This window comes from Dreissena polymorpha, chromosome 4 (genome assembly GCF_020536995.1).
Source record: "Dreissena polymorpha isolate Duluth1 chromosome 4, UMN_Dpol_1.0, whole genome shotgun sequence".
NCBI classification, from domain to species: domain Eukaryota; kingdom Metazoa; phylum Mollusca; class Bivalvia; order Myida; family Dreissenidae; genus Dreissena; species Dreissena polymorpha.
The window spans coordinates 43,310,263-43,324,210 of record NC_068358.1 but is presented as its reverse complement, the minus strand read 5'-3'; the positions used below and the strand labels follow the sequence as shown (position 1 = coordinate 43,324,210).

The 13,948-nt window shown below is 34.4% G+C and overlaps 1 protein-coding gene across 1 annotated transcript in view; it reads right to left on the bottom strand.

Annotated features, from left to right (window-relative positions):
* Positions 1-13,619, bottom strand: part of LOC127879226 (C-Jun-amino-terminal kinase-interacting protein 4-like) — a 125,819-nt gene extending 112,200 nt beyond the window's left edge. Inside the window, 3 exon segments of the mRNA XM_052425947.1 lie at positions 1,284-1,354; positions 1,623-1,743; positions 13,172-13,619. Of these exon segments, the coding sequence (XP_052281907.1) occupies positions 1,284-1,354; positions 1,623-1,743; positions 13,172-13,471 (492 nt within the window). The 5' untranslated portion in view covers positions 13,472-13,619.
* Positions 13,620-13,948: the final 329 nt, after the last annotated feature.

Below are 13,948 nucleotides of genomic sequence, written 5' to 3'. Positions count from 1 at the left end.
TGCCTCTGTGGTGTGTATCTCTAATTTTTTCATTTGTAGTCTGCTTAGAAGTAATATAAATTACAGATCACTATATCACTTTATGGCCAAGGATGCACACTGCTAATTAACATCCTATACCACAATCATTAACAAACCAGTTTGCATTGCTGCCATTGCACCACAGTGAGATAATGCCACAATGACCCAAATATCCTGGAAACAGACAACACTCTTTTGAATTAATCCCATCAAACCCTAATAGCCTGCACAGTAATTTTCACTATATCATTATATGATTAACTATATATCACTGTTGATTTTAGGGGAAGATAATCATAACAGGTATCTAAGAACCTTACATGAAAATCCTTTCCATTATTTCATGATTTAAGTTAAACACTTTCCCAAAATGATATCAACAATTATCATGTTATATAATTTAGAGAAACTGCTTCAAGAATAATGCAATTAAGCTTGTTTGCTGTACATTATTGTTACAGAGTTTTCCGAATTCACAGAGTTTGTTACCTAAACTTCAATGTAATTGCTTTGGAATTACAAAAAAAAAAGACTATTACTGTTAGTGCTGCAACAATACGCCAAAAACCGTACTGCAATATATTGTCAGTACAAAAATCTGTATTGCAATATATTGCAATTTATTGCTAACTTGTACCAGAATTATAACTCGCCAGATCATCACCCAAACCAACTTAATTACATAAACATAACCTTTTCGTCTGCCATTTAGAGAACTATTATAAAGGCTGACAAGAAGAATAATAACCGGAAAGAGGATCGTGGATGTTTAAAAGCCGGTCGTGTAACTCATCAGAATGCTGTTACTTAAAAATTGTTTTTTTATCATTATTACTTCTGTTTATAATAACATCAATTTACATTTTGATTATGTAATTAGTTGTAATGTTATTTTTTGTAGATCCATAAGCTTCATCTTAAATTTAACAGTATGACATGCAAGAGCAGATCTTGCGGACTCCCATGTAACAACTGTACTCCGTATAATAAACTTTTTAGAATGCTATTTTTATGCAACAATTTATTTTTACTCAACAGTAAACACCGATTTGTTTTGTTTACCTTGATATCATTATTTCGGATGGCTTTTCTGGACGAAATGTGAATGAATTTTTGTAGAATTTTCTTACCGGTATGATAAAAATCGTATCACAATTCAATATGCGGATTGGGTATTGCGATATATACCGATATACCGGTATATTGTTGCAGCACTAATTACTGTTAACCACTCCTTTAAACATGAAAAACAAGACTCTTACCTCAGTGTATCGTTCATGAACTTTGTTGTACTCCTTCTTCAGCTCGGACTCCTTATCCTCCATTCTGGTTACTGAAATGTTTACTGAGTTGTCTAAGGCCATTAAAATTCATACATTGTATGTAAATAATTATGATCTATGAGCAATGAATTGCATATATAAAGAAAAAGGTAAAGCATTTCGTTTTCTTATTTGCAAAAGAAGGTCGGAAGGTCATTTTCAGGAATGTGATTTCTTTGACACTATCACTCTAATTATTTAAAATGAATGATTTCCCAAGCAAGTCCCACAAATCACTGCCATTCAGGATAGTGGACACACACTACTACCGGTACTCACAGTGGTCGGAGGCATTCTTGTTTTTGAGCTCGAGCATGCGAACTATGGACTCGAGACTCTCCACCTTCTCCTCGGTCTGCTTCTTCACTTCCTGGTTCTCATCCTCCATTTCCAGGTATTTCTAAGAAAATGACACACACATGATTGAAGCACATAATTTTCCCCAAAGACTCAAAAGGTATTGTTTAAGTCACTTTAAGTGTCACAAAAAATGTAACAACCAAAACTTTTGTTGAAACATGAAATACTTTATAATTTAACAGCTATGTTTTCAACATTTTGGAACCAAAATGGGAATTTAAAGTGAAAACAAATGTGCTATTAAGGTTTGAAAACACTTCCAAAAATTGTGATATCGAATACATGTACATACTGCACCATTTTTTTAAAATAATACATTAAACCAGTGTTGAATATGATGAGTTTAGTATATTTATTCATTATATGCTTTCATGTGTTTTTAGTCCGAGACTCATAATTTTTTACATTAATATGTTATTTTTCTAGCTAAATTGTCCAATTAAACCCTTTAATACATGTAGATGAATAAACAAAACATACATTACAATAGAACTAAAGACAAGAGCACCGCCTTGCGGGTGCAGACCGCTCATCTATTTTCTTTTTAAAGGTGAAGGGACTCTCATTTTCAATCACAAAGGAGGGAGGGGTGGAGTGAAGAGGAGTGTATAGGGTGGGGGCATGGACATTCATGACATTATCTTCCAAAAATGCCAAAAAAATGCAAAAAATTCACACACACAAATTCGGGGGGGGGGGGGGGGGTGGGGGGGGGGGGGTGGTGATGGTGTGTGGGGGGGTGGATTCTTGGGTGCGATGGTTGGACGGTATTTCAAACATAAAATAATAAAAATAAATATTTGTGTTTTTAACAGTTTCCAAAAAAAAATTTGGGGGGGGTGCGGAGGGGGGGGGGGGGTATAGTGTGAGGGTGTGGTGGTCATTTGTGTTTTTTAACCGTTTAAAAAAAAAATTTGGGGGTGGGGGTGGGGTGGGGGGGGGGTATAGTATAGTGTGAGGGTGTGGTGGTCATTTGTGAGATAATCTTTAAAAAGAGCTGCGCCATGAGCGCATGATACGCCCGTCGTTCGCCAATGAAGTAGTAAGGTAATAAATAACCCTTTGAATCATTTTTTTACTTCAGTTTATTTGTATTTGAATACATGGTTTATTTTATAAGTACATGAGCATGGAGCGCCGTCTCCTTGACATTCAACAAAGTCCCATAACTGTGGAACAACAATTCAGAATTCCGTCAAAAACGAAAGGGGATCAGGGTTTATCAATATTAAGATTGTGTTGAAATTTGAAAAAAATCCATCGAAGGATATTTGAGCTACGGTAGGACATTCAATGAAATAACGAAATTTTGACGAACAAAGTCCCATAACTCTGGAACGACAATTCAGAATTCCGTCAAAAACGAAAGGGGATCAGGGTTTATCAATATTAAGATTGTGTTGAAATTTGAAAAAAATCCATCGAAGGATATTTGAGCTACAGTAGGACATTCAATGAAATCACGAAATTTTGACGAACAAAGTCCCATAACTCTGGAACGACAATTCAGAATTCCGTCAAAAACGAAAGGGGATCAGGGTTTATCAATATTAAGATTGTGTTGAAATTTGAAAAAAATCCATCGAAGGATATTTGAGCTACAGTAGGACATTCAATGAAATCACGAAATTTTGACGAACAAAGTCCCATAACTCTGGAACGACAATTCAGAATTCCGTCAAAAACGAAAGGGGATCAGGGTTTATCAATATTAAGATTGTGTTGAAATTTGAAAAAAATCCATCGAAGGATATTTGAGCTACAGTAGGACATTCAATGAAATCACGAAATTTTGACGAACAAAGTCCCATAACTCTGGAACGACAATTCAGAATTCCGTCAAAAACGAAAGGGGATCAGGGTTTATCAATATTAAGATTGTGTTAAAATTTGAAGAAAATCTGTCAAAGGATATTTGACGTAGCGTACGACATTAACAGACGGACGGACGGACAGACGGACGCGGGGTATACCATAATACGTCCCGTCATAGACGGGCGTATAAAAATAATAAAAATTAGGGGGGGAATTAGGGGGAGTGGGGGGGAGGGGGGGGGGTGGGGGGGTATTCTTGGGTGCGATGGTTGGACGGTATTTCAAACATAAAATAATGAAAATAAATATTTGTGTTTTTTTAACCGTTTCAAAAAAAAAATGGGGGGGTATAGTATAGTGTGAGGGTGTGGTGGTCATTTGTGAGATGATCTTAAAAAAAAAAAATTATAATAATAATTTAGGGGGGGATTCGGGGGGGGGGGGGGTTCAGTGGGGGGGGGGGGGGGTATAGTATAGTGTGAGGGTGTGGTGGTCATTTGTGAGTTGATCTTAAAAAAAAAAAAAAAAATTTAGGGGGGACTCAGGGGTGGGGGGGGTGGGGGGGGTGGGGGGGGGGTATAGTATATTGTGAGGGTGTGGTGGTCATTTGTGAGATGATCTTAAAAAATAAAAAATAAAAAAATAAATAAGGGGGGGGGGGGGGGGAAATCGGGGAGGAGGGTGTGGGAGGGGGGGTGGAGGGGTATTCTTGGGTATGATGGTTGGACGGTATTTCAAACATAAAATAATAATAAAAATATTTGTGTTTTTTTAACTGTTTCAAAAAAAACAATTTTGGGGGGGGGGGGTGGGGTGGGGTGGGGGGTATAGTATAGTGTGAGGGTGTGGTGGTCATTTGTGAGATGATCTTAAAAAAAAAATAAGAGGGGGGGGGGGGTATTCGGGGGGAGGGCACGGGGGATGGTTTGGGTGGAGTCTATTGTGATATGTCAGGTAAGAGTAGTTTTGTCAAAGTTTCAATCAAATCTAATCATAAATAAAGAAGTTATGGCATTTTTAGCAAAATTTAATAATTTGACCTTGAGAGTCAAGGTCATTCAAAGGTCAAGGTAAAATTCAACTTGCCAGGTACAGTAACCTCATGATAGCATGAAAGTATTTGAAGTTTGAAAGCAATAGCCTTGATACTTTAGAAGTAAAGTGGATCAAAACACATAATTTAACCATATATTCAAAGTTACTAAGTCAAAAAAGGGCCATAATTCCGTAAAAATGACAACCAGAGTTATGCAACTTGTCCTTTCACTGTACCCTTATGATAGTTTGCGAGTGTTCCAAGTATGAAAGCAATATCTATGATAGTTTAGGGGTAAAGTGGACCAAAACACAAAACTTAACAAAATTTTCAATTTTCTAAGTATAAAGGGCCCATAATTCCGTCCAAATGCCAGTCAGAGTTACATAACTTTGCCTGCACAGTCCCCTTGTGATAGTTAATAAGTGTTGCAAGTATGAAAGCAATAGCTTTGATACTGTAGGAATAAAGTGGACCTAAACACAAAACTTAACCAAATTTTCAATTTTCTAAGTATAAAAAGGGCACATAATTCTGTCAAAATGCCAGTCAGAGTTACATTACTTTGCCTGCACAGTCCCCTTATGATAGTTAGTAAGTGTTGCAAGTATGAAAGCAATAGCTTTGATACTTAAGGAATAAAATGGACCTAAACACAAAACTTAACCAAAATTTTCAATTTTCTAAGTATAAAAAGGGCACATAATTCTGTCAAAATGCACGCCAGAGTTATCTAACTTTGCCTGCCCAGTCCCCTCATGATAGTAAGTAAGTGTACCAAGTTTGAATGCAATAGCATTGATACTCTCTGAGAAAAATGGACCTTAACGCAAAACTTAACCGGACGCCAACGCAGACGCAGACGCCAAGGTGATGACAATAGCTCATAATTTTTTTTTTTAAATAGATGAGCAAAAAATGGTTTCCTTAGATTAAACCCTTTTTATCCGGAAGTGGCGATTATAGAAAATATTTAGTTTGCTAATCAAACAAATTAAAATTGATCTACCAAAACATCCTCCACGTTGTTCTTACAGGTAAAAAAATGTACATACATGCAAACAAATACCATACAAGTAACTACATGATTTATATATAATTTCATTTCCTATGTAATAAAGATGTTGCATTGCAGATTTTTTCCCAATTCTGGAAAAATTAACATGTTTTGCACTTAAACTTTACCATGGAAATGTGTTCTTTCACCAGACCCTGTTAATAGCAAACATCATTATTTGAAAACTTATTCTGTTTATGTCCAAAAGTAAGAAGTACTGGTAAAATGTTGTCATTATAAAATTGAATGACATTCTGAACTTGATCGCAATCTAACATATTTCAAACCACTTGGAGAATTTCAGCATTCATAACAAATGTCAAGTGATGGGACAAATTATTGCTGTTAATCTGCTAACAGGGGCAAATAGCACATTATTAAACATGGTAACATTATAATGTAACATGTGCTTTTAACTCGTTTACAATGAAATTTGAGTGACAATGTGAACTCTAGTGATAATTTTTTTTTACAAAGATTTGAGCTGAAGATCAATTTTTTCATGCACGTAATCTAGATTCAAACTCAGCCTTGATATTAAATTTGCTTAACATTGTGAGCAATTTATTAAAGATATTGGATGATATGTGGCCTCTGCTGCGCTATTTGAGCTTAAAGTTTTAAACACAAATTGCACAATGCTAGACATACAGTTATCACAACAGCTAACATGAGCATGAAGATGGTTTGTTTCTGGAAAATAAACCAACCCATATAGCAACGCTCACTGAAAAGTATTTGGTATTTATTTTAATAATGCACATACAGAAAAATATCTGTTGTATATACAAATATTGGTATCACCAAAAGAGTATTTTATTTTGGGCTTCCAAGGTCTGGTCTTTCCATGACATGGACAGTGATCTACCTTGGCCTTCTACTGGTTTAAATCGTCCTGACCCAACTCCGTCAAAATAAAAGTCTTAGAAACAAATATCTTTGAGTTTTCAAGTCATGCAACGCATTTTTATGATGATTATACAATTAATGAATGCAGAATGCTTTTTTCAAATACAATTATTGCTATAACGATATATAGAATTGCCTGAATGAGTCTCTTGTTATGGCATGAACTTGATCACTATTAAAAGAAAATAAATGGTGAAAAAAGACAAAATAATAAATGTAGTCTATATTGGCAAAAAACAAACAAACAAGACAAGGCAGTGGCAAGTGACAGCTTTAAAACTCATCTTAATATATATTTTGATCTTAAAGTGGTGACCTTGATTTTGAGCCAGCATGACTGGCTTATACCTTCTGCCAGCCTATTGTCCCAACTGCCTGGCCTTTGATGAAAATGCTTCTATGGGTACAGAAGATTGGAACAGACAGTCACACAACCAATATTAACACGCTTGATATAAATCTATGACCTTGACATTGAGCCAGCATGACTGACTTACAATTTATGCCCTCTGCTCAATGTCACAATGACCTTTACAATGAAGCCATGTTTCATGAAAATAATTAAATGGATATAAACACTGATTATTGTAAAATATTTTATTTACCGTAAATTTGCGGCCATAAGTCGACCTAAAAACGCTCCCAAAATTGACTCGTCTTTTACTTAAATGTCCGCCGATAACAAAATACTGCATGTTTACATGGGTTTTTAATTCATTAATCTTCGTAATAAGTCAAAATAAAAACATGTAAAAATAACTTCGAAAATATTAAACATGTGTGACGTACGGTAAAGTGGCGAAATTTATACATAGCAATTTGTCTATTGATACATCGTAGTATTTACTTTTATCAATTTTATAATACATTTACATATGAAAGTGTTTAGTTTACTAACAATCAATGAAAATTAACAAGAGATTGCCAAGCAATATGGTCCCCTAATGGTGAAACTCCACCATTGTCAGATTAAAAAAATAAAATTGTTGCAATAGCAACCAGAATTCTTGATGTATGAACAAAATGAAATGACGTGCATAATAATATCTCCATATTGCCATTTATCCATGTTTTACGTTTCATGAAAAAATATGAAGAACTTTTAAAGTTAACGCAGGATCCAGAAAAGTGTGACAGACTGACAGACTCACGGACACACAGAGTGCAAACCATAAGTCCCCTCCAGTAAGGGACAATAAATACAACTGGTAAAGCATATAAAGTATTGAAGAAAAACACACACACTTAACTTTAAAGTATTCCATGATTGATGGCTTATCACAACTTCACACCATAGTGTGTTGTATTTGAGATACATGTATGGAACAAATAAAAGTAGAGCATGAAACTTTTGAACTTAAAGTATGACCTAAACCCTAATCAGGCCAGACTCATGCCTTTTGCAAACAGTCTCAATGACATTAACATTGCAACGGCAAATGAAAGATCATGCTACAAAACCTTAAACACATGTGCTAGGCTTAGACATTACTTGGATTTAATAATATTGTATGGTACCTTTATACCGTTTTGTTTATATCAGAAACGAGGCTCATGTGATGACATTACATGCATGGATGTGCTCCTTGTGAGTTGTATTTTGTATCACTATCATTAATACCCTTGAAAATTAATACAAACACAACCAAAATGAAGAAAAACCAGGTCTAATAGCATTCCAAAATCTTACTTCATCTCAAATAATCCCAGTATATCCATATTTCATACATTCTAATAGTCCTCTTAATATTTTCACATAAATTGCAAAGTAAAGCAAACAACTGAACTAGTATAAACACAACACTTTCATTTATTTGATGTATAAAAAAAAATCTTACTTAAACATTCTCCTGATTTCCAGAAAATGTTGCATGAACAATTCTTGAATAAGATCTGTGCCCCCACACTGCGTTTTTAGCAATTTCTTTTAATGGCAACATGTATGTGAAATTATTTGAACAAATGGCAAACGTTTGTGCTAATGAAATATTGAGCACTTTAATGTGCCTTTGTTGCTCAATAGGAGAATCACTGAAAGAACAGAATCAGAAACTTGTTAAATTATAAATAGAAGTTAAAGTAAGTCTAGTGTTTTTCCCAGGAGGGAAAAGGGGCATGGCGCATTACCTTGAAAAGGGGCATTTTAACGCGCAGTTTAGGTAAAAAAAGGCAAAAACGTTCCGTGAATAAGTGGTTTTGAGAGAAACATATACACATAAAAATATAAACAAGCACATTTAATGGTAATTGGTGTATTTAACTTACTTTAATGAATATTTATACATTTACCTTGCTATGTCTCCATTTATTGATTTAAGTTGCATGCTGTTGCAGTAAACTGTACAGAATGACAAACATAATAAAGCAATATATGCATATGAATCTGATTATACACAGATCCACTAACATATAAATGAAACCATGTTTGTCTTATCCCATTTTCTAACGATAATCTTGTCAGAAGTTTTGCCAGTAAAATGAGTAAACTGAACGCTAACAATTTGCAAACACTAGTTTCCGTGGCATACATCAACTGAACAGATTACTAATACATATGTTGTTGTTGTGTCTAACGTTTAATGCATCATTCGTTATCACATGCATTTCATTAATCCCTTCTAAATGTGTGATCTCCATTGTTAATTCGCTTGTTATTTGCCATTTTTGCCGAGAGTCACAATTTATTTGCTGTATTGTCCGCAATCTTGTTAAAATGATAAGCAGCAGGTGAGCATAGCAACGTAAACTCTTACAATACGTCCGCTTTATACGCGATTCGCATTTTGTTTAATTAGAAAACGTTACAGTAATTCTGTCAATAATTAATTATCTAAATCTAAAATAAATGTTTTGATATTACTGTATTATGCATGAAATGCACATTTTCCACGAGGAAAATCTAGGTTTACGTTACAGTAATTCTGTCAATAATTAATTATCTAAATCTAAAATAAATGTTTTGATATTACTGTATTATGCATGAAATGCACATTTTCCACGAGGAAACTCTAGGTTTTCAATAGAAGTCTCCGAAGTAACTGTCCACGATTTTATCATGGATGCGTACACATTACCGAAGTGTGCTTGGTATAAGCCACTGAAATTATCGATAAATATTGACACGGGGTTATTCACACATGACTAATTCATACCTGAGCGAGTCTTCGCGGCCTTGGGGCCATACTGTTATACTAGTCTGCAAAGCAGTTTGGACAAATGGCTATTAACATGTTATCAATAAGGGCGCTGAAAACAGCGGGTGCTCATGACATGAAAGGGCAGGGCGGCTGCCTTTGAAAAGGGCAGCGTGGCGCTTAATGACTTTGAAAGGGGCAGCGTGGCGCTACAAAAAAAGGGCATGGCGCAGAGCCACGCTAAAATGACCTGGGAAAAAAATCAATATATAATAAGTGTAGTGAATCAAATTTTAAAGTTAAGTTTGCCTTATCCCTATTGCAATGGAGTACTTTTTTTTAGGGGGGGGGGGGTGACATCATGATACAAGGCCAATTGTGGTGAATGTTATTGCAGATGTTTATGGCACTATCTGTTTTGTGTGGTTAAACCTTGTGTAAATAAACACATTTAACATGGATTTTACTGGATAACAGCGATCTTTGTAGCTAAATTGTTTAATTTATGTACTGTTTGCATTAATTCCGAAATTTTGTCACTGGTTTTCTTCACTGCTCCATACGCGGTCACCGGAGGATACATAAGAAATTAACACTGAACTGGTTTGGCTTTCCACTTAGTCGCAAAAATGCAACTCTCAGCTTAATAACCCAAAGGGTTGCTGAGAGTTGCAATGCGCTGTCTATTGTCCAAAGGTGCAAAATTTGATCACCACTGCAAAGGCTAAGAAACATGGATACTGCAAAATCTTATCAACATTTACCTGTCTAAAGCACAAACTCATGCAAATAGTACCATTAAAGCAAGAAATAATTGCTTTTAATTTTCTTTGTTATTCCTTCATACAATCTATCCTTCATATTGGAAAACTGTAGCAATGTTGCCAATTAAAAGTGTTGTTATCCGTTTGGTCGCAGTACACCAATCATTTGCACATCGCGATATTTTATGTAACCTAAGTCAATAACGATGTCGAACAGATATAGAATATTTACACTGTTTCAAATTTCAAAATGAAAATGTCAGCAAGAAAAGTGTGTTGAAAATTGTTTTTTTGATGTTGCATGCAAAGGATAACATCTGGGATTATTGTGTTTTGAAGACTTCTTGCAAGACATTTAACTTTGAAACAATATTAACTTGCATGTTTTACTATAGAATTTGATATATATTGTGTAATTGAATGTTAATATTTCTGTCCCATGATATAGTGGCAAAATTGTGAATAGTTTAATTGCACAATGACTGTGGATCTTCGACATATAGCGTTTTTATTCCTACATAAATAATAATTTGACACATCATGTTTTTTTTATGTTTATGTTTTATATGTATCATCAGTTTCATCATGAGCAATCGCTTTAAATTCCAATGTTTTTGGCTTTAATTGAATACCCAAAAAAATCAGAAGAAGTAGTACTAGAAAATAAATGAAAGAAAGGGTGTATTTAATAGTTAATAAATTTCTGCTGTACAGAAAAAACTCCTTCTGTATGCGTGTTTACTTGCTTGTTTCACTGTAGTAAACACTATTTGATTTATGGTACCATAATTATTATGAGGATTGTGAATTGATTTAATTTAACCAGTGATTTTTTTTGCCAAAAAATTACCGCCGATATTCGGCAAAAAATGACGTTTTTTCCCAAAAATCTGACCAAAATTTCCCAAAAATATGACCAAATTTTCCCAATAAAGCTAATAAGATTACAATGTCATTTAGTGTTAATTTCGTAGAACGAGTGCCGATCGAGCTTGTCGAGTCTTCGCCCAATGACAACTGACTTACGAATGTAGCCGAATACGATTTTACGTTGCTATCCACACATCTCTCTCTATATTGCGGAGGATACCGTCCAGAGTCGATGTATCCCGATTGTTAACGCCTGTTTTTACACACGTCCAAGATGGCGGCAAGCAGACAAGAAGTTTGCGATGATCAGAGAAAATGATAAATAACACTATAATTAACAGCGGACATCACATGGTTATTAGATGATAATTTAATGTGTGTGTCAATTAACGCAAAATACTACGTTTGAGATGAACAACAACAAATATTTATTAGAAATCTTCACAGTGAATGTGCGTCACGGAAATCTGTGTTGGGAAATTGGAGTTAGTTTACTCACAAAGTTAAAGCATTTAAGATGGGTATCGTCGAAAATGGAAAGAGACAAACATGATTTGATTAATATGTTAGTGGATCTGTGTATAATCAGATTCATATGCATATTCTGCTTTATTATGTTTGTCACGCTGTATAGTTTGGTGAAATGGCATTGAACTGAGAATGTCAATTGTGCAAGATATTAAAAGGTAAACAAATGAAATGTATTATTTTAGCTCCATTTAATACAACATTAACACAGCAAGAACACTAAAGCATGTTTGTTAATATTTTTTAATGTTTTCACCATACTACATTTTACTTTAAAAAACATCCTGAATTAAATTCATACTCTTAAAGAGATTATGATTAAATCATAATGGTACATATATATTGAAGAATCTATAGATTATTGCAAGTTTAATATCCATGTGGAAGGATATTAACTAAACGTTGTAAGAAGACATGAAAGCAACACTTTATAATATAAAAATGCTGTCAAACTTGAACTTAGCAATTTTTATTCTGTTCTTATAATCATATTTATAATGTTTCCCAATTTCATGGTTTATCGCGCTATTTTTCCCAATTTCATGGTTTATTGCGCTAATTTTCCCAATCCAAATGCCACAGGCTGTAACAAAAAAATAGCAAAAAAAATCACTGTTAACATTATACGGTCATATTAATATGTTGGGTAAGGTAGAATACAATGTTGACATTGAAATCATATAATATACTCGCTTTAAGTAAAAAATGATCATTTCCCCCTTCTACTTCATCTTCCATCTTCAACATTTTGAAATCCCTGCATATGTTCAAAAAACATAAAACACAATTTTAATAATAAAATACATTATTTATATTTTGACTGTTTAGAAATGATTCTTTTTTGGCGGACAACAACTTCGCATATGCATGTTTGTCAAAAAATGTAATTCAGTGATTTGTTTCTAGCAGGGTCTAGATGAAATGTCACACTGCTGTAAATAGACACATGTAAAGATAGATAAAATATATGTTGTTATGCAAGTGATTTAAAGATGCCCAACAATTTATAATAAAATTTATCCTGATACTTTAAACGCAGTTACTTTTATCTATTCAAGAGGTTTTTAAAATAGAAATGTTAAATATTGTTTATTTAAAAAGTGAACAACCATTAAACTTGATATTAAAACGTTTGTAAACAAGACTAGTGGTTGCTATATCCATTGCCTAAATCTTAAAAAATGTTTTTGGTTAATTTCTCTAAAAACGAATTACCTTTTGGGAGCTGGATTGTTCAATTAAAATGTGCAGGCTTTTATTTCTAATCAAAATGCAAACTAAAAAAGACATCTTTAAAGCATTCGCCCGTAAATTAGGTAGCACCTATAATCATATTTCTGTTTATTATATCATACCTGATCGGCTGACTTTCGTAGCTGTTTCTCTCGTTCATACTGCGTCAGTAACTGCTCATTGTCTTCTTTAAGTAATTCTATCTCAACGTCTGCTTCTTGTTTCTCTGTATACGCCAGATCAAGGCTCTCTAAGATGCCTACAACTAAAGGCATAAGCTCTTTTACCACATCTTCGTCATACTTCTTTATCATCTTTTCAAATTCAGAATACACAGAAGATGCAAGCTGCGTCACTTTTTCAGACATGACATGACCCTCTTCCTTTGTCCCGTACACAATTTCTGCCATCATAGAGGCCATATTCCAACTGTTTGTGCACTTTTCTTGTACGTGGGTAAAGAAGATTTTTTAATTGCACAATTTCTCTGATGACAATAGAAAACGATAATAAAAACACTTTTGACAGATGTGTCTAACCGTCCTCCATTTTGGTAATGATTTCCAGTCATGTGACACCCACGCATGCGCACGAAACTGTTACGTCCGATAACCAATCCCCAATCTCCTACACAATCGTGATACATCGGCTATCTCGGATTCCTCCGTAATTGATTCCTCCGTATTGATTTATGAAATAAATCGTCTGCTGATCCAGAGTGTCTCCTACACAGTCTCCCTATTAGGTCAGAATATACTAAATAGTTTCCCTAAATAATTCAGTGTAAACGCGACAACTTTAAGCCAAAATAAATACAATATTTTGCACATAGAGACCCCCATAACCATACCTTTTCTTAAAGGCCATTCTAAGCGGAATCGATTTATGCAATAAAAAAC